Source organism: Desmodus rotundus, chromosome 11 (genome assembly GCF_022682495.2).
Source record: "Desmodus rotundus isolate HL8 chromosome 11, HLdesRot8A.1, whole genome shotgun sequence".
NCBI classification, from domain to species: domain Eukaryota; kingdom Metazoa; phylum Chordata; class Mammalia; order Chiroptera; family Phyllostomidae; genus Desmodus; species Desmodus rotundus.
In genome coordinates this window covers 99623135-99644905 of record NC_071397.1, presented here as the reverse complement: position 1 = coordinate 99644905, position 21771 = coordinate 99623135, and the positions used below count along the sequence as shown (strand labels likewise).

The 21771-nt window shown below is 44.1% G+C and overlaps 2 protein-coding genes across 4 annotated transcripts in view; one reads left to right on the top strand and one right to left on the bottom strand.

The window, feature by feature from the left end:
• Positions 1-8552, bottom strand: part of PACRG (parkin coregulated) — a 381893-nt gene extending 373341 nt beyond the window's left edge. Inside the window, exon 1 of the mRNA XM_024552239.3 lies at positions 8172-8552. Coding sequence (XP_024408007.1) covers positions 8172-8324 — 153 coding nt within the window. The 5' untranslated portion in view covers positions 8325-8552. The remainder of the gene's footprint in view (positions 1-8171) is intronic.
• Positions 8553-8673: 121 nt separating this feature from the next.
• The window catches only part of PRKN (parkin RBR E3 ubiquitin protein ligase), an 889581-nt gene continuing 876483 nt past the window's right edge, over positions 8674-21771 (top strand). For all 3 annotated transcript variants that reach the window (XM_053913792.1, XM_071219677.1, XM_045188965.2), the window contains exon 1: positions 8674-8893. In XM_053913792.1, coding sequence (XP_053769767.1) covers positions 8887-8893 — 7 coding nt within the window. In that variant the 5' untranslated portion in view covers positions 8674-8886. The remainder of the gene's footprint in view (positions 8894-21771) is intronic.

Genomic DNA, 21771 nt, shown 5'->3' with positions numbered 1-21771 from the left:
CAATTTCAGCCAACGTGCTTCTCTCTGGGCGCCTAGGTCAGGTCGCACCTGCCCTGTAGCCACCTCACTCGTGCCAGGAAATGAACTGAGACCCACCAGAGCTGAGACCGCCACAGTGCACCCCCTCGTGGGTCCACGTTCCTGGATCAAACTGGACCGCCGAGAGCCCGCCTATGGGGACCGCGTCAATTTTATCGCAGGCAAAAATCCGATTCCTCGGGATGACATTTGCCATTGCATTTCTTGTAAGATATTAGAAATTGTAGATACAGCGTGTTCTAAGTACAGTAAGGATACCCATGTTACCGTGGGCTGGTTGATAAAAATGAGAGAAGCTCCTAAGCATATTTCTGGTCACAGAAACATCCCCAAACATCTAAATAAAGACCCCAAACCCACTAATAATAAACCCTGAGATAGACGTGAGCTCTACACTCATTTAAGAGGTTTGAATAAAAGCAAGGAAGAGCACTTTTCCAAACTGCTGAGTCCAGTTCAGGGTCACGGGTGGCGGAGCTGATGCCCATCGCCGGCCAGGTGGGACCCGCCATGGACCAGTTGCCCTTCCAGCACTGGGTCACTCGCGCCCGCTCCCGCAGACAGTGCCAGAGGGGACGCCGTTCACCACACCCGCACACGTCTGTGTTCTAGAAACGTCTGGGGTGTGGGAGGAAACTCCAAGTCCCGTGCCCACGTGGGAGAACAGCAAACTCCACGGACTGCGCCCCCAGCTGGAATCAATTTTCTTTCTCATCCGCATTATAGGGAACCCGTGTTGACCGTACGGATGGTGAAGGAAACAACGTTAAGGGAGCACCTGCTGTACTTAGAACGGCACGTGATCACTTTCTCTGAGATTCAGCACAGTGAAGTCTCAAATTCCCCGTAGGGATTGGTGATGGGCTGCTGCTTTTGTGATAATGAGGACTGCATAATGCTTACCTTTCAACAGCCGGTGCCCAGAAACTTAGAAAGAAATGTGAAGATCAATCAATAGAAACACTGATCCTTAAGAATGGCAAAAATCGACTCTCCTTTTCTTCAACTCAGGCTTTCTACTTTAATTACATCTTATTTCATCGTTCCACTACTGTTCGTTTTATTTCTGATCACTGAAATTCATTTTCCAAGCCTTGTGTCTTTCTATTAATGTGAAGCTATTAAAAATGGCTGAGAAATCTATTACACATAAATACATAAATAAAATGTTTGAGATTTTTTTCTCACAAAAGATAATTTTTCTTTTTATATTTTAAAAGGACAGGGATAAAGATCGCCAGTAAGAGGATGGAAAGGAGACCCACAGAATGGGAAACTATACTCGCAATACACACACGAGACCCATAAATGCCTCACATCACTTAGAATAGAATGTGGAAAGTGGAAAGTACCGCACGTAAGACAAACTAAGCCAAGAAAAAACAGACAACAGTCTTGAAAAGAGACTTCAAAAAGGAGGATAGTCAAATGGCCAATAAACATATTAGAAAGTTTTAATTTTCACTAGTCACAGTGATAATAAATAATAAATCCACAGTGAGATAACGTTACACACCCAGTAGGATTCCTAAGATGCAAAGTAAAGAAAATACACAGTAGCGGTGAGACTTTAGAGCAAACGGCCCCCTCATACAGAGCTGGCCGCGTTCGAATTTGAAGAATCAATCTGGAAACACTTTGGACGTAGGCACTAAAAGCTAACGTGCACACCCTCGGCCCCAGCGACTCCCGGGATACATCCCTGGACATCTGCACATATGTTCTGCAGGAGCGCACTCGAATGGTCCTGTAGCAGTGTTTGTAACAGTCCCAGCCTAGACGCCACACGAATCCTCACCAGCAGAGGGGCCGACAAACTGTTACATTCACAGATGAAAATACTATACAGTGAGGAGCACGAAAGATCCGTGACCACGTGCAGCGATGGGAGCGAATCTCACAGAGACAGGCGTGGCCCGGGAGCCAGACACAAAACAACTACGTGTTCCATGGCCCCATGGGTAGGGAAAGGGAGCGGGGGCGTGCTCGGGCAGTGGAGGGACAGGGCCTGAGAGGGTTCGCGGCGTTGGCGATATTCGTCAGCCTGGGCGCTGCCAACCCAGTGTGTTTGGTTTAATGTTTATCAAGCCACGCACATGCAATATGTGTATTTCCTGTTTGCATATTATGCATCAGCCAAAGTCTATAAAAACGTATCCAGAGAAGACTAGTCTAAGTGAGAAAAATCTAGAAATAGAGGTTCCATTTCTTGCTCTGCCATTTAATATGCCCCCCAAACCACCACGACAAAAAATTAAATTGTCTTAGGTTCATGTGCTAACTGAAAAAAATAAAATAAAAGTCTGCCCTGCCTCCCCATAGGATGGTTGGAAAGCCACGTGGAATAGGAGTGACTAGTCTTATGATAACACTAAAGCGTATGTAAAGCTACTCTAATTAATATTCATACAGCTCTGATAGATGATTCAAAGCAAATAGAACGATAGTTGATATAATTTAGTTTAATTACATAGCGAGAGTCATGTAATAACCCTCTGGCCAATTGAAGAAAAAAAAGAATCAAAATTTTTACCTCACTTCCTAAGCCAAAATGAATCAAGATGTAGCAAAGCTTTAAAATAAAAAATGGAAATTATCAGAGGGCAACGGGGAAAAAAGGCTAAAGCTCTTCGCATAATCTTAGCTAGGAGAGAGTCTTTCTAAGCCAAACCATTGCAATGTTTTTCAATGAGCCTGTGCAACTTTTATAATAAGCTAATTAAAATAGAGTATAAAGCATTTGTAAATTAATCTAATTCCTATATCTTATATTTATACAATGCCATTAGCATTTTCTTGAAGCTCCTTCAAAGATGATTGTCTAATTATGGTATAAAACATTGTCACTCATTAATTCATTTCGCTGAAAAACACAGAGCACCTACTACGTTCCAGAAACTTTCCTAGAGCTGGAGATACAGTGGTGAGGGAACTGCACTAGTCCCCTGCCCTCAAGGAGCTTACTCTGCCGTGGAAGAAGACTTATCTGTGCTAAATGAATACCACAGGGCGAGGCGTGTTTATGAAACAAATACAAAACGGAAAGAAGACATGTGTGCTGGAACAGGGATGGAGGGGTTACTAAGAGGTGGGAAGTGTTCACTAAGAAGTTAGTTTCTGAGCAACAATGGAAGGATCGAGAGATGGTGATGTGTAGGGACAACGTGTTCGGGAAGAGGGAACCGCCGGGCTAGGGTGCAGAGGCAGCCATGCATCTGAATACAGGGAACTGCCTGGAACCTACCGTGGGCGCAACAGGACAAGAGAGGGAGAAAGCAGTAAGGATGAAGGACCAAGAAGGCCCAGCGGCTGGATGAGGGCCTCCTGCCTAGAAGGGAAACCACTTCAGCTTTTACTGAGTGAGACAAGGAGCCACCCAAGGGCTGGAGGGGAGCAGTGTCACCATCGCACGGGGCTCCTGAAGTGAAGGAGGGCAGTTAAAGGAAAATCCAAAGTAGAGATAGATGACGATTACAGCACAAGAAAGAGGGGGACGACGACATAAAAGGAAAGGGCAGAATCACAGCCCTTCCTTCATCAAATATTTGAGTGCGCCGACGGGTGCTGGTTAGGATTATAAGAATGAATGAGACACAGAGGCTGCCCTCAAGGGGAATGCCCAAGAGGAGCTAAAACATAAGCACAAGTCACTGATACACAGCAGAAAACAGCCCTGGCTGATGTGGCCCAGTTGACTGGGCATCTTCCTGCAGACTGAAAGATCAGCGGTTCGATTCCCGGTCAGGACACGTGCCTGAGTTGTGGGTTCAGACCCCAGTCAGGGTAAGCTCAGGAGGCAACGGATCAATGTTTCTCTTCCTCCTTTTCTCCCTCCCGTCCCCTCTCTAAAAATTAATTGAAAAGAAAACAATGGGCAGAGACACGTTTCTGTCTCAGTTGACAAAGGGAGAGAATGAAAGCAGCTGACATTTCAGCTGCTCCGTGAAGGCGTGCGTTTGTTCCGCCTGGTCCTGACTGCCAGATGTCAGCACTTAAAACAGCAGTTGGCACAGTGACCAGGATATGTTTGTTACCTAATGACGGAGGAATTTCAGTGTGCGGACACGCAGGGAGAAGGGCACTCAGGCAAAGGGAGCAGACTGAGCAAACTCACCACTCTGAAGAGTTACAGTTTAATTTGGCCGAAGCCAATGATGAAGAGAGATGAAGTTGAAACCATAGCACAGGGTTAGGTCCCTGCAGGTCCTGTGGAGGGACCACGCCTGTTTTTTCTGTAAGAACTGAAGGGATCCCCAAGCTTTCAGCTGTGATGAGAGAGCACTGTCCTGGGAAGATGAGTTAACAGCAATGGTAGATGATTGAGGCAACCAACCATTCGGTGGATGGAGTCGAGAGACCAGCTCAGATGATACTGTAAACACCCACACGAAAGGTGAGGCGGGCCCCCACCTGGTTGTTGCCACTTGGGCATCGTGTGTACTTCCACTGTAGGGAGTATTTGTAGACGTGTATTTCTTTGTACAGTAATCCCTTTCCTTGTCTTCTCCACTAGAAACCTTCAGTGCTGGTGGAGGATGCATGCCATCACCCCCAACTTCGCTTGTTCCCTTTATTACAGTAATAAAGCACCTCAGGCTTTAGCTGGACACAGGGCTAACAGTAAGAGAGACTGCATTTCTCAGCCTCTCCTGCAAAGGTGAAGTTTTGGCAATGAATGTGAGCAGAAGTGATGAGTGCACCTTCTGGGACACCCCTTCTAAGGAAGTGCCTTGCCCTCCATTTCTGCCTGCTGCCCTTCTTGCAGGTGGCTCCTCCCCCTTTTTCTCTCCTGCATCACAGAGGTGTTGGAGATTATGCCCCTCTGGGACTACACACCCTTTCTTTAGCCTTTTCCTGGTGGAATGGGGGTGGTGGTCAGGAGTGGCTGCAAGGGTTTATCTTTCACAGGCTTTTGCAAAAAGAGAAAATACAGGTCTATGAATAAATTCTGTCCAGTGGGATGTGAGTGAAAATGTGGTACAGTGTCTCGGTCATGCCATTAAAAGGAAGTTCTCTGTTTCCTCCTGCCTCCTTCCTGAGGGTAGGGACTTGACCCTGGCAGTGGTGAGCCCACCTTGACCCAGGGTCTTGTCCTACAGGGTGCTGAGCAAGATTCCTGTGTCCCTGGGCCTATCTGGGGTGGTGGCAGGGCCCATCCTCCCTGGATTGTGTATGCAAGAGAAGCAACTTCCACCTTAGCTAAGCTATGGTTATTTGGTCTCAGTTAACAACAGCCAAATCAGTATCTTAAAATATAATTTATCAATATTGACTATCACCACTATGTATTGAATGAATATGATTGAAGGTATAAAAGTTTCTATGTAAGTAAACTAATAATAAGTATTTTCCCCATCCCACTGAGCTTTGAGCATAAAACATCTATAATCTATGGAAAAGGAGAGTAGCAATACAAAACTTGCATTGCAGTCAATTCCTCTGTCATAACCTTTGGCCCGTGTCCTAACTTGCTTCCTCGTAAGGCAGATGAATGAGGCAAGCATCCGCTATGGAGATGACGCCAGTGCACAAGGAGCTGCCGGGTTCTCATTCAGCCTGTATCACCTCGCAGACAAGGCCGTTAAAGGGAAAGTGGACTATAAAGTCTTCACATTCTGAATTTCATATCACTCTTCTCAGGCAAATATTATAACGATATGAATTTGAATATTATTATCTGATTGCGGGGCTTCTATCGTTGCTTGTTTGCATACAGAATGCAACAACAATTTCAAGCAAGTCAAGGGACTACTCGCTATTGAAGAACATTTGATACTGGGATTTAAAGCATTTATATCTACATTTATTATTACTTTATAAGTACGTTTGCATCTTCGTATATAAATTGTGACTTTGGGATTTCTGCTTGCACAGCCCATCTGATCAAATCTGTTTACGATCAAGTTTGTGTGCAGATATTACTAAAGCACTCTCACAGACACAAGAACAGCCACATACAACTCCTTAGGGTACAGTTCTGCTTGTCTTTTGTGGCAGAACATTGGAATGGTGACTTCTTATTAGCAAGTGTTTGAAAGAGGGAACTGAAGGCAAACCCTAACCCTAGAAAAATGTTCTGGGGGGTTGGCTTTTAGAACATGGGGTTGTAATGAAGAAAAACTGGAGATAGGCACATTATTTTCTGAATAAAAAGAAACCTCAAAAAAGAGGGATATTTTGACTTTATAATGCCAAAAGTTCTATACTGTTGAAAACAGAAACAGTGAAATATAATCATTGGCTATGAAAATATAAAGGTTTTATTTCCTATATCACTGAATTTAGTTTGTATAAACAGTATCGTCTATCTTTCTGTTATCAAGATTTTATCGTTGGTGGTGGTGGTGGTTTTCCTTGGAATATTAAGTACAGGAAGTTTGTTTTGCTGATCCTAAATTTCCAGGATAACTTGTGTTTAACAAGTTATTAGCCAAGCTTTAAAAAAATTGTTGATTGAATGAATAAATGAAGGGCTGGATAATGTTTGCATCTATGAATTATGATTTCCACTAAATAAAGTGAAATAATTACCCATCATATTTTGAAGATCCCAGTAGAAAAATAGGTATTACACAAAAATATTTTCCTTACAAATATGAAAATAAGATAACTTATCTCCAATAAGATGTTTTATGAAGAAGGCTGCTTCAAAATCTGGGGTTTTTTTTTGAGTTTTTGTAAGGATACTTACTACATTTGGCAATACTGAAATATTTGATTTTCTAGAGCTATGACTTTAGTGTAAGGCCTTTAAAAGAAGACATGCTTATGAACATAGGTTTAGAAAAAGAATCTGACCAATATTTTTAACATCTGTGAAAAAATATAGCATTGAAAAGTCAGTAAGATTGTAATCATAAGAAAAAACAAACACTTTGCTTGAACTGTTACGTTATTTGGTAGTGCTGATAAATAGTCATCTTGCCTCCCATGGCCACCTATTCACGTGCAAAACACAGAAAACGACTGAGGTTACAACCAGCGGAGTTCTCCTCTACTTACAGTAATTTTAACTACTGTAAATCATATTCCAATAACCAGAATATTATTTGTTACCAACATGGAAATATAGCATAGGGGTCTAGAGGTAATCTGTTTCATTAATGTTTTCATTGAGAATGTGGTTTCGGAATAGGTATTAGTTTTGCAACGTTTATGTAAAACAAATAATGTGACACTGGAAAGCAACACTATTCATTTAACATAATGAGTTGCTATGCAATAAGTCAGATCCTCCCAGAGAGTAAATTACACAAACTCGAAAGCTGTATTTATTATTTAACATCTCATTCCCAGACAGGTGCTTACTCACTAGTAAAACCGAGTTTAGCATACAAAATTTGAAGCTGTTCAACAGATAGAAACACTTTTTTAAAAACGTAGCTAAAGCATTTATTCCTTTTTCCTCGATAGTATTGAAACTATTTTAACTACCATAAATAATAAAAATGAAATATGAATTGTATTAATAGCCAGAGGTATTTGAACTGAAGCTTGGATTTTTTAAAAAATTATCATTTAAAAGGTGTGGTTGGAAATAGAGATATTAAGTTGCCTTTCAATATTCTAACACTTAACAATAAATAATACCACTTAATAATAAAGAGTTTTGTTACAGAAAAGAGTGTTGTTAGACTAAATGCTAGGATATTCTGACATTCCCTAGGTTGAACTGATTTCTTATTGTAGGCTATTTCATGAGTTTATGTTCCCAGTTGTATATAAGCACATGTCGAATTTGCAAGAGAGTTTATGGTCCCTAAGAACTCGCTTGCTATAAGGCCTTCTGCTGAGTGGGGCTAGTTAAGGAATAACAAAGGGTGTCTTTTTCCTTCACGAATAGCTTAAGTAATAAGCCTTAAGAGTAATTTTGGGTGGTCTAGAAACATACGTCAACATAAATTATTAGAAAAGTGCTTATAAGTGCACAGAAAGTATCACTTGCTCAAGATCCTCTCTAATAAACTAGCCTGGACCTCCACACAGTTGGGCACCGTTTGCTACTGGCCCAGTAATTGCCATTTTTGGCAAAGACCACCCAGGTCATGGCTCCATGCCAGGGCCGGCCAACCTGGGTAACCTCACGTCCGCTGATTCGCAGCGAGTGCATTCAAGTCAGGAAAATCACTTACGACTGAGTTTTTCATCATGGCTTTGACTGTGAAGCCCTCAGAAACCAGGGTGTGAGGCTGGTGCACCGGGAGCGACTGTTGGGCCAGCAGCTTGGTCCTCTTCTTCGGCATCTTTTCAGGGCATTTGGTTAGGGTCTTTTTTTCTGCCACCATCTTCCTAGAAAATGTCTTGTTCTCATAAAACAAGAATAGTAGTACAAGAACCAGTAGGTTTTACGGATGTGAGGAGGTCGGGGGAGAAATGTCAAAAGGAGCGTTAATGGTAGACATTCAACCGCTCGTCGTGCCTGGGTTGATCCAGATGTTGGGCAGCTCCTAGGTGACGGGGTTTGAGGGGAGAGGCGGGGCGGGAAGCAGGACGGACCACGGAAGGAGCTACTACTAGCTTCCAAAGGTGAGCTTCTCGGTTGCTAAGCGACGCGTCAACACTGCGGGTGAATGGCCCCGCCCCCGGTGACGTCTGTTTCCTGGGCCTTAACCCGGAAGAGCGGCCGGAGGCGGGCAGGGTGGAGAGAAACTTTGAGCTCGAACTACGACTCCCAGAAGGCCGCGGGCTGCCCACAGTCTGCGCGTGCGTACTCCGACAGCCGGGCGCGGGGGAGGGGAGTCTTGGTAGATTTAACTCGCGAGCACGCCGCAGGTGGGAGGCGCGGGCTGGCGCCTGTGGTCGCGGTGGCCCCCTTCATGTCCAGCAGTCTGCACCCGCCCAGTGACCATGATCGGTACGTGGTGCCTGTCAGGTACAGCCTCTCTGCGCCGCCCTGCGCCCAGCTGTGGCGCCACGCCAGTCCTCGGACGACGGGGACCCCACGGTGCCTCCTCCCCACCCCGGGTGCCAACTGTCAGTGGCAGCGAGGCCGTGTCCCCGTCGCCGGCCTCCCGGTGCCTGCTGTGCTGCGGGACAGTGTGTGTTGCTATAAGCTCCCTCCCCACTCCCGGTTTGACAGACTGCCCGCTGCGACAGGTTGGCGGGGGAACCCGGTTTGCGCCAGTGCGCCCCTTCAGGTGAAGCCCCGCCCCGCCGTCCGGCGGCGCGCGCGTCGTCCACCAGACGTGCGGGCTCCGCGCGGAGGCCTGTCGGGGCTCCTGGGCTTCTGTCCTTCAGCTTAGCCCAGACGGACAATGTAGTCTAGACCCACAGTGTGTGGGGCTCTTTCAGGGAGTCCCTAGCGGAGTGTTAAACTAATGGAAGGAACCTGGCGATGGTGGTGGGAATCCTAAGAAATGCCTGCAGGTGGATTTAAACTTCTTGTTCCCTCGAATTTTTCCTATTAAATCTCTCATCAGCGGTCAGACGCGAAAGAATAATTAAGAGCAAATAATAGCAAGGATTAAAACATTTTGCATAATGAATGAACCTAACGTATTCATTATGAAAAGTTATTAAACACAGAACGACCTAAGTGCATTATTGTGAATAAAGCTTTGGAAGTGGCTATTAGAATTGTTTATAAACCCTGTAGAACAAAGTTCCTCTATTCAAGGATCGTTAAGCCGAAAGTTATTGTAGGGGTTATCTCTGAAAATTAGTGGAAATGCATAGTATGATTAGAAAACATCGCCTCCCACTGCTCACATGGTTTATTAGGGGAGTTTTGGGAGTCTGTTACGACAGAGACTTGCTCTAGAATATGTGCCGGTTTGGTGAGTTTACTTGGCAATTGCTCCTGATGAGCTTCATTTACAAAACACTTCGGATTGCCGCAAGTGCATTTGAAGTCTGATGAGGTCAATCCGGAAAGATGAGAGGCGGCTTTTTAAAGTGTGGAAGTTGGCATGCACTGCTAAGCGCTTGTCTTTTCTGTATTAAATAAATGTTGAAGTGTAAAACCGTCTGCCCAGCACTGGGAGAGTCACTCCGTTAACTGACACGCTTCACAGCGATGGGGAAACCTGAGGTTGCTGTCCAGTTTTTCTTCACTTTCTAGCATGGTATGACTTTTGAAAGTTTTCAAATCAAGAAAAATGTATAAAATATTTTGAAACTTTTGACTTTTTACGTGAGAATTGCATAAGAACCACTTGTAAACACAAATCTGAACTGAATCAGAAAACCAAGTAGAAAAAAATTTTCAAAATCCATACTTGTCAGACTTTTAAAAAAAAAGTATAGCTTATTTTGAAGATGATTGTGCAAATGTTATTTTAATTCTACTTAATCTAGTGTATGGGTAATTTTTAAAGGAGCAAGTTTATGGTAAAGCTGTATAAAGACAGAGTTAAGATCTAAAAATCGTCACTTAATTCCAAATTAGTAGCTAATAAATGATTACATAAGTAAGTATTAGGATGAAATATGTTTAGGCAGTTTTGTTTAGTATTTTTGGGGGGGTTTAAGAACACAAGAAGGAAGAGCATGACCTTTGACTTGATGATTAGACAGTGATCCGTAACTGGTAATGGCATGAAAATGTAGGGTGGATTTCAGTAAGTGTGTATCACAAAATAGGTGATTAAATCCATGGCTCAACCTAAGTAAAGTGCCTTTCTTATAACAACCTTGAAGACAATGGGCAACCAGTTATTTTATATAACTAGTTGCATTGCCTGCATCTGTCGGTAGGTGCATTTGAACAAGCATCTTCCTTGCCATTTGGGGCTTGGTTGCCTTGGGTAGGGGCAAAGGAGTGGAGACGGCAGGCCTTGCAGGGAAGGCCTGGAGGGCCGGGCTTCCCGTTCCCGTGATAAAACTCGGGAGCAGGAAAGGCATCCCACTTTATACTCAGTGATAAGCTGGAGATGGAGCATACACAGCTACATCCCTGGGGGTTGTTCTTTCTGTGTAAAGACGTGTGCTGCTCAGAACTCGCCATTTCCCGTCTCTGCCCTCCTGCATCCCTACAACCTCTTCACTGTGGATGGTACTCTTCCACTTTCTTCAAATCTTGGCTCACTTTTGAGGAAAACAAAGACGTGGGTTTCTTGGTACAACAGGAATAAATTATTACCCCTCTACCAATACAGTTATCTTCCCCTTCCTTTCTTAAAGCCCAGATTTCTCTCCCGGCTCTGAGACCATTTCAGAATCACTTACATTTTCACTTGGATACTGATTGATGTGGTAAATGCCCTGACCTAGACAGCTACAGAAATGCAATTTAATTGAAGTCAGTGAAAAATTATGACTTTGTGAGCAGTATGGAGAAGGACTTTAAGATAATGTAAGCAGAATGGGAAAATCTTAAGAAAATTCAACTTAGGAAGGTGTAATTTCTGGCACCTCTTTTTTCCTATTTGACCCGCTTTGCCCTTTACTCCTCCCCCGCCTACTCCCCTTTCCCTCTGGTAACCACCATGCTGTTGTCTGTGTCTATGAGTTTTTGTTTATGTTGTTTGTTCATTTCTTGCTTTCAGTTTCATATCCCACATAGGAGTGAAATCACATGGTTCTTAGCTTTTAGTGATTGACTTACTTTGCTCAGCATGAGATTCTCCAGGTCCCTCAGTGTTGTCCCAAATGGCGGCATTTCATCTTTTCTTATGGCTGAGCAGTGTTCCGCTGTACAGTACATGTGTGCCACGTCTTCTTCATCCAGCCCTCCATCGAAGGACACTTTGGCCGTCTCCAGGTCTCAGGCACTGTGAATAATGCTGAAATGACCATAGGGGTGCGTATGCCTTTGCCAATGAATGTTTCCAAATTTTCCAGTAGGTACTCAGAAGAGGGATTCTGGGTCATGTGGTAACTCCATTGTTGATGTTTTGAGGACCCTCCATACTGTTTTCCACAGTGGCTGTGCCTGTTTATATCTCCACCAGCAGCAAATGAGGAGGGTTCCTTTTTCTGCACAACCTCTCCCATACTTGTTCTTACCTGTCTTATTGATAACAGCCATTCTAACAGGAATGAGGTGGTATCTCATTGTAGTTTTGATTTGTATTTCCCTAGTAGCTAGTGAAGTTGAGCATTTTTCATATATCTGTTGGCCATTCGTATGTCTTCTTGGGACAAGTGCCTGTTCAGGTCCTCTGCTCATTTTTTAACTGGATGGTTTATTTTTTGTTTTTGAGTTGTATGAGTTCCTTATGTATTTTGAATATTAATTCCTTATTGGAGGTATTGCTTGCAAATATCTTCTCCCTTTTGGTTGGTTGACACCTCTATTAAAAATATATTTCACCCTTCTTTTAAATTAGCATCAGAATGTTTTTTTAATTAACACTTGCTAATTTAGTGTTTTTCATTTTTTTTAATTGGTTGCCTTGGGTAACCAATTTTAAAAAAGTGTTTTTTAATTTGTGTTTAAAATTGAATTTTAATGGTGATATTTTGTGCTGTACTCTAAATGTCCGAATGAACTGTGTGTATCTATTTGAGTAGTATCAGTTACTACAGCACGTGGCTATACGTACAACACTGTTTCTAGGACTGGAAATCAAATTCAATGTCTTATTCTTTAAAAAGACTTTTCATTTAAAATTACACAATAACTAGAACATAGTCTCTTCTGTCCCTTTTTTAACTTAACATCTCTTAGAAAACTAACATACCTGCATGTACAGATCTATTGCATGGTATCCCTGCCTAATCTTTTATTTTATGGATGCACATAAATTGTGCAAATACTTTTCAATAAATGAGCCTTCACTAAGTTTACAGACAAGTGCTATCATCAGAATGTTTGTGGCTATATCATTTTATTTGCATATGTTAGCATATATGTACAGTAAAAATAATAAGGTAGGTTTTCTAGACAAGTGTTTGTCAGTTTTGAATTTTGCAAACTATTGATAGTTCCAAATTGTTCTAAAGTGAAGCACACCATCTTACATCCTGTCTCTCACAACGAGGCACAAGGAGCTGCCCCTCTGGGCTGAAAGACACCCCCCAGAGCACTTACTGGGTGTCCTCTCTCTCCTGTGCCCCCACTTCCCACACCCAGCGTTAGTGCCTGCGAGGGAGCAGTGCCCCAGCTGCACCGCTGTCCCGGGCGGCCCCCGCCTCTCTGACAGTGTTAGAAGACTGCCCACTTCCCCTGTGTCCTATTCAATATTTTTATGTTTGCCTTCTGATAGATGAAAAACAGTGTATTTTAATTTGTAAAACGAAGGAAAAACTTCTCACTTCTCATTTAACAATGCATTCATTACTTCTACAGGAGCAGATCCAATAATTATGCACCTTCTGTGTGCCCTGTACTGCTCCAGGTGCCGGGATACATGAGTGAAAAGTCAGAAAAAATGCCCTGCCGTGGAAACGGGCAGTCTGACTTTACAGTTGGCCCACAAGCCTACGTTTTCGTTTTAAGGCCTGAACGCGGTGAACGTTAAACTCTCAGAATCTGTATTTCCGGTTGAGTAAACTGTGCACTGCTGCCGGCCCTGCCACTCCGGTGCTTTTGGAGGAAGGGAGACCCTACGTCCCAGCACCGGCACCAGGCTCTAAAGCTTCTTTTTATGATGAGGTAGAACTGTGTCACAAAAGAAGTTCTACTAAATTTTTGCATAGAAGATTTTGCATAACTATGTACAGTTCTTTGAGTCCAAAAGCTCTAAAATAATGACTTTATGACCTTTGAGATTTTGGAACTATTTCTAAAGGCTTTTTTTGAAGTCTGCATTTTTTTTTTGGAATTTCATAGCTTCATTGCTTGAAAATGAAACAATGAAAGTACTTTGTACTAAGGTACGCAAACCCATTTCCACCTCCAAAGCTTCTTTGAAGAATGCGAAAAGAAAAAAAATTCTCCTTAGTTCAAAATGCTTCATATTCATGAAAGCAGTTTCAATGCAGAATACTTTATTCTGTTAGCTTTTAGTTCTTTGATCAGTGAAAATTGTTTCTTACCTGCTGTCTCTTCAGCCTTTAATGGGGGCCCAGTGCTTATTCAGTGTTTCTGTTTTAATTTGCATTTAATGAGCTCATTTTAAATGTTCCTGTATAGTAATCTGAATGCCTTCTCTCAAGTTTTGTAATATTAGAGGAAGAGATTTATGTGGCAGTCGGCTGACTTCGGCTGCCACTTGCCTTCCTGGCTGATGGACTTAGCCCCGTAGGACAGAATCCTGGTCAGAAGGAACTGTGCCAACACAACCGTTATCCCCGGGACGGTGTGTCCTAATTACCGGGGACTCCCGCTGGGTCATTCAGATATCTGTTCTCACTGAATGGAAAACATTCTTCCTTGGCCTAATAGGTATTCAGTTCACAACCCTGATTTTGGTGTTATTTCTTTCCCAGGTACTGGATCAGGTGGCACCATGCAGGAGGTCCCAGTGAGGGGGGGTGTTTATTGCCTGTGGGTCAGAAACAGGGGGAACTACAATATAGAGAAATACTTGATAACGTTCAAAAGTAATTCACCAAAAGTCCTCCTGTGCCTGAAGAGTTTGTGACTTGGTTGGACAGATGAGACACATACTTGGGGTAAGGATGCTGCTGTCTCCCCAACAGGAGCAGAGTCATGAGAAAGAAATGTGTCCGTGTGAGCGAGCGTACACCTCACACCGTGACTTTTCCTGTCTCTTCTCGGCTCCTGCCACTCTGAGCTTTGACCACCTTTCCTCTCTGTAGTCAGTCTAGAAACCGCTGTTCACCCTTCAAGATCCCTTTCAAGGGACACCAACTTCATATGAAGTTTGCCTTAAGTTCTCCACCTGCGTATTGCCTCCCACTCACTTCTCCGTCTGAAGCAGCGAGCTCCTCCTTTAGCATCAACCAAGAAATTAGCAACTGCAATTTGCTAGGTCCTTGCTGATGGTTGGAAAGCATATGGAAAAATAAAGGTTTGCAATCCTAAGTAGTAAGTACCAGAATGAAACTTGGACAGGGAAGCACAGGAGAGGGTAGCAGATGGAGCTCAGGGCCCCGCTCTTTCCAGAGGGGCCATTTGAGTTGTCCTGAAGGACAGGTAGGAATGGACTATGAGGGCAGCATTCTGAACTGGGGGCTGAGGCGAGGGACGAGGGAAGCACAGGGTGGGGAGGGCATGTGGTGAGGTGGAGGCTGGAGGAGGAGACTGGCTCCAGGCTGGGCCCTGGTGTGTCAGCAATGGCAGGAAGGTGGGTTTTACTTGGTAGCAGGAGGAGTCACTGAACCATTGTATCTGGAAGAGCATCATGAACGGATGGTGTTTTGGAAAGATGTCTGTGCCGCTGGGAAAGCTGTAGCGTAGTGCCCATAGTGCCAAGAGGCCAGGTGACTGTGAACGACTTCCGGGTCTCTCTAGTTCAAGGTTATCATCCACTGAGAGTGACAGGGTGGGTGTGGGGTGGGAGACGGCTTTTCTCAGGGTGTGGACCTGGATTTGATGTGTCCTTAACTCATCCCTGATCAAAGGCTGTATTTCCAAAAAACTCTTCGTCTTTCTGTAGACTGTATTGTGCAGGTCTGCTTTTTTTCATGCTGCCAACGCTTTAAATTCATTTGTGTTCCAGAAATAACCTGTATGTGGCACACTGAGATGTGACCCGTGATGTTCAGGGTCATGTTTATAGTTTCTTCTCTAGACAGAGAGAATGGTGTCACTGTAGTTAGAGCTACTGGGCGACCCAGAACAGTGCAGGGTGGATGTCCTCTTTTATTTATTTTCAAACAGTTATGTATGTATGCATGCATGTATATATGTATGCATGTATGCATGCATGTATGTATTGGGGAGTGTGAGAGAGAGAGAGATCAGTTCGTTGTTCTACTCATTCACGCGCACACTGGTTGAGTCCCCCATGTGCCCTGACCGGTGATCGAACCCACAGCCCTGGAGCATCGAGACAGCACTCCATCCAACTGAGCTACCCTGCCAGGGCAATTTCCCCTTTGATATCTGCATAACTTGTATGCCTGGCCACATATAGAGCAACCTGGAACAAATGGTTGTATTTTTAAGAGTATTGATGGGTTTTTGGTGATTTCTCCAATACACTTGGAAGACTTGGACAGGGCTCCCCCAAAAGGGTAATGTTAGGGTCCCTAATATGGGAAGAGGGACAAATTGCTATATACAACACATAGAGCCTTACACATTCTTCAAATCCCCACCCCACTCTCATCAAATTAGAAAAACAATTGTTGATTAGGGAGCTAATCAGTATTGGTGTTCCAATTGGGATATTTTGTTACTAGTCTATACAATTGATGAACATACTAGTTACTCCTTGTAGTGAATGTTCTTTGAGTCTCAGTGCATAAAGAAGACGACCCAACAAAGCCCTTTGTAAATACGCAGTGATTTCTTAAGCTTAGCGTTCAGAGTAGATCCATTTTCCAGAACCTGGAAGGATAGGAGTGAGACACCTCACACTCACTCTGGGCTGTTGGTAACGTGGAGACTTAGACAGAAAGTGTGTAGTATTTGTGGTCCTGAGCTGAGCCTTTGTTTGTCCTTTGAACCTTTGATCACCGTCCTCTCCAGAGTTTCCTCTTTCTTTGTCATCCGTTTTGTGCATGTGTGTGGCACGTTCAGCTTTTCACTGCACGAAAGTTTCTACCAGATGTGTTGATTTTTTCCCGTTAGCTCCAAATCAAAAAATCCTAGCCTTGGCACACGACGCCGGACCTTCAGACTGGGTCTCTATGCCCTGCCCAGCAGCTCACACTGCAGAGCACTTGGAACTCTCTTCGGAGGGAGGGGATGTTCTCCAGAAATTTGTGTTTGGGGCTCAGCATCTAAGGAACTTCTCTATTGGGTCTAGTTGTGGTCATCAGAATTCTTTGTGTACACACTTATTAAACAACTCCTTGTGGCTTCTGCAGCCAATTTAATTATTGTAAAATAATTAAAATGCAATGTATGCTGGTAAAGTTAGTCAGAGAAGGGGTGGTGATGTCATTTGAAGTTAAGGTGCTGGAGGTGACGTGATTTTTATTTTGTCTTCAAGTAATGATGACAGGGTGATTAACATTAATGACTTGAGACTGATAAATAGGTATGAATTCTTCAGTAGTTAAGAACTTGTTTTTAAAAAGTATAAACATAAGAGCTTAGTTACCGTAACTAAAAACGGGGCTACCCCCACAGTTTTATCTATGGGTCTATTTATTCATTGTAGTTTTCTATGTTTTTCAGATTTTCCACATTAAGCATATGATGTTTTAGAAATATGGAAATACAATGTTATAAACACAGTCCTAAGAGTAGGGCAAATGCATCACCACTAATATATGTAGAACTGATTATACTTTTGTGACAAATTATGCCACATGAATGACTGGTGACAGCATCGAGTAATTTCATGTTTTGGTTGTAAACATCGTGTTTCCTAGAAACAAACATTATTGTCGTAACTTTGCTAACTTTTTTCAGTGGTGTCATACATACACTGCTGAGGCGTGGCTCAGTGACCGCATTAGTTTCCTGTGGCTGCTCTAACTAGTCACCACAAGTTTGGCAGCTTAAAACAACACAACATTCATCTCTTCCAGTTCTGGAGGCCATGCTTCGTAAGAGAGTTTTAAGGGGCTAAAGTCAAGGTGTCAGCAGGACTCGTTCCTTCTGGAAGCTCCAGCAGAGAAGCCTGCTCCACTTCTGAGGCTCCTTCCTGGCTCCTGGCCGCCTCACTCCAGACTCTGCTTCTGTGGTCACACAGCTTCTCCTCCATTGTAATCACACATCCTTCTGCTCCCCCTTCTAAGAACTCATGGGGCCACCAGGATAACCTCCCCCCTGCAAAAGTCTTAATTTAGTTGTGTCTGCAACAGCCCCTTTTGCCACAGGTCCACAGGCTCAGGGAGGTTGCTGGTGTGGGAGGAGGTCCTAGTCAGCCTGCCCCAGTTGCCGTCAAGGCTGTCCCCATTTGGAAGCTAGTGGTGGTGTCCTATTGTGAATGAAGGATGACAGATGGAGGACCTCGCACTGACAGTGACACTGCTTGATTTCACCTTTCCCGAGGTCACCTAGAAGCCATGCAGTAGTGCTACACAGGAGGGATCGGGTGTGGACTAGTGGCTGAGCCTGGCCAAGGACATAACTCGCCTTTCAAGGTAGTCGTCCCAGGTGGCACAGGAGCATGTGGCTCCTCTCCAGGACTGGATGGTGAGTTACAGCTGGGTAATTTGCTGTGCCAGCTTGCTCATTTGTATCCTGTAGAGCTGGGGAAGCTTTGTCATGCTTTTGACGGGAAATACGACTTCACGCGACAAGACATGATCAGGCAGAGCAGGGGCAAATCGCCGTTTTACGTACATTTTGATTTATGATTCGCCAGCTCACTATGGGCGTTAGACATAACGCTCCTGCGGAACAGTTTAACATTGTCTTGCCCTTCATAAATAATAACTGATCTGGCTTGGTTGGTAATTACAGTCGGATGTTTTAAATAAATTCCAGTAAAGTTATAGAGGACAAAAAAGAGCAAAATTGTGTAGCTTCATTTGCTTCACTTAAAAAAAAAAGATGTCAGTATAGAATTTGGTTTCATGCAGCAGTTTTAGCTGAAATACTTGGAAACCACTTCATGACATATTATTAGTACAGTTAGGAAAAACTCTAAGGGAAATATGGAATACATTTTTAAAATACATGCATAATTTGATTTGTAAGAAAAGGAAAAGTTCCTTTCTTATTGGAAAAGGGAAAGAAAAGAAATGCCACATTCAGCAAACATTTGTTGAGAGAGCAAGTCACAGGACTCGTGCTGGCACCGTGTCTGCATATCTAGACGAGGAAGTCACAGTGCATGAGGATGCGTGGACATCAGCAAAAGAACGACCAGCGAGAGGGAAGCTTCCATTCCAGCTTCCTTTCACGGGGTCTTGTGGGCAGAGCAGAGGGCACAGAGGAGCAATGCTGAGGGATCCGGGTAAGGGCGGGGTGGTGGGGGGAGGGCTGGCCCTGGCAGGTTTCTGTGCCAGGCTGCAGTGTTCTGGTTTTGCTTTGTAGTGAGGAACTACTCGGTCTTTAATGCCAGGCATGGGCATGGCCAGGTTTGGTTTTAGAAGGAGCTTTGGCAGCAGGGCCCCGCAGAGTCTCGGGCACTGACTTTGGTTAACACAGAATTTACGACAGCACTAATCTGGTCTGCGCTGATGGAATGAAGAGCAGCGGGTCGGCAACAAGTGGACGCTCCGTGTGGAATGGTAAGGCCCGTTCGGGCTGAGGAGGAAGCAGACTCTAATACCCACGGCGGTCAGTGGCAAGTGAACATAACTTGGTGAATCAGGGCTCCTCTAAGACAGTGAAAGGCGGCAGTGCCAGTGGCCAAAAGTGACATGTGAGTTCAAGTAAAAAAATGCATGAAATCAGCGGTAGCTCAATTCAACGATCTTGAGTCTATTGCGCTGCTTCCTACTTAGGGTCCTGAAGCTCTCTGGACAAATCCACTGCCTGATAGAGTCAGAATGGACTGATCCTGCGGAAGGTCCGTGTACATCAGATTGTTTTGACAGTTTGCTTTCCTGCTAACGGTTAAAGACCCAATCGCATTCCATTTGACTTTGTGTGTTTAGTGACCCTCGTCCCTCCTGATGGAAGAAGTACACTTGTACTTAACAAACAGTTGCTGAGTTCGTGACGGACTGAGTCAGAGGAGAGTGGACCGTTGTATTCTCGCTTGTTCTGTCTTCTCCACTCTCCCTTCCCATGTCTGCAGCTGGGGTGCCACGCTGCGGGAGTCCTGGCTCTGCTGCTATTTGCCGTGGGGGTGGCGCCTCGTTGCATTTACCCGTGTGGCCCCCACACCCAGCCTCATCCCAGTGAGTGTTGATGTGGGTGAAAGGATTAATAAACAGGGGTAATGACTATACTCTGTGGTTTGATTTTGTCGTATACTACGTATATTCAGATGCTTCATATTCTGAGAAGAGGGTGCGTTAATTTTCAGAGAGAGACTTCAGTCTGTCCCATTTTCCTGTGCTGCAGTGGCAGCTAGCACAGGACGGTGACTTTTTTCCTTCCACCCCACTCACTGTTGTTTCTCCTTATCACTTCTCCGATGAGAGCCCTGGGAGGGAGCCATTCCGTCACTTTAATTCTGCATGGAGCCGGATCTCACAGCAGTTGCTCTGCATACGGTGGGACTCAGGCAGAAGCACTGTCTCTCTTCCACCATTAGCTTTTAACTCTGCACCGAATGTATTTTTGCCCCGGTGCGGTCTGTGTGTCCTTGTTTCCCTAACGCAGCTTTTCTCCATGGAGTACATTCAGTAGAAACATATGCTCAAAGCTTCAAAGTAATTACAATATCACTAAAAGCTTCATAATCACATTACTGAAACGAAACATTAAAAAATTTGATTTTCCTTGATCCAATCATTTCAATTTAATTTTAGGCTGCTGCATGATTGATTGAAGAAACCTGGCAGGCCAAAGTCAAGGAGTGTTTGTGACGCGTAAAGCCTTGCACAGAACCCTTAAAGGCAATCTCATTAGGGCAGGGGTTGCTCTGAGGGATTTTTCAATTGGAAGAGCAGACCTGTGTTCATGCTCTTGGTGTACGATGGGCTCTGATGTCACCCGTCCAGTCCTTTCTCTGGAGTGTTCATGCACCCCCGCCTCAACCCTGCTAGATGGCAGAGCAGTCCCAGCGCTAAAAGCACCAAAGTCAGACATTTCCCATAAGTGTTCTAAAGGTGTTCTTTCACCAGGTTTTTAAGCGAGGTTTAAGCTTTAACACGTTTTTGAAAGTATGGGTGGTTCTGAAGTTTTTGCAAGCACAACTCCAGCGGTGGCTCTGCACCCGGCTTTCTTCTGCCTGAACACAGTGCCAGAAGTGTCTCCTTCCCGGGGGGAGACCGAACACCTCGATAAACACACCTCCCGTTTCCCTAGGACTTTTGGGGCTTCCCGGGGAGACGCGGTTGTCCTGCAAACTCATGCTTATCATTTATTTTCACCTTTAATGAGTCATGGAGACAAGTGACTATGAAATTACGGTCTGAAGCAATGTGAATTCTCCTAATTTTTAGCACAGTTTGTTATAATCATGTACATTACAAAGCAGTAAATCCAGAATGTTTACCAATTGCATTTGATACTCAGCTAGAAGTCTAGGCATAACTTTGAAGTAGTTTAATGTTGGCTTTTATAATTCTACTCCCGAAGTGTTATTTCATCCTCTTAATTTTTTTATTTGCTTCTAACAGTGAGTAGGTGATCGCTAATAGACCTCGTGCAGTTAACTATGTGATGAGCGGCAGGTGAGGTCGAGATCTTTCTATGAGATTTCTGAAGGTGAATTTTGAGCCCTCACTACTCGGTTTTGGTAGGATTTTTGATCATGAAAAAATAAAATTATATTTCTCAACTCTTTTTAATTCCTTAAATCTGACATACTTTTTTTCTGCTTTTCTTCCCCTTTGGCAGAGACGTAGTTTTATAAACAATGGCCTTTTAGTCTTTTCTGCTTCCATGATAGTAGGCTTATTTTTGTTAGTCTGGTTGATTCATTGATTGCTGGTACTTCTGAAAATCAGGCTTGGAATTAAAATAAAATGTATCACCCATGGCTACTAGCACTCCTTCACTCCTTTTCCCCCAGGCCATTCCCAAGTCTCCCTTCCCCCTAAACTAGGGCAGAGTGACACCTTATACACAGACGGACATTCCCTCCTCCCCACCGCAGTGCAGTGGTGGTGACAGTCCCCCTGCGGGGGCGTGGCTCTGGGGGCCCTGAGACTGAGGTAAGGAGTTCTGGTTTTATGTTGGGTCCCAAAAGGAGAACCCAT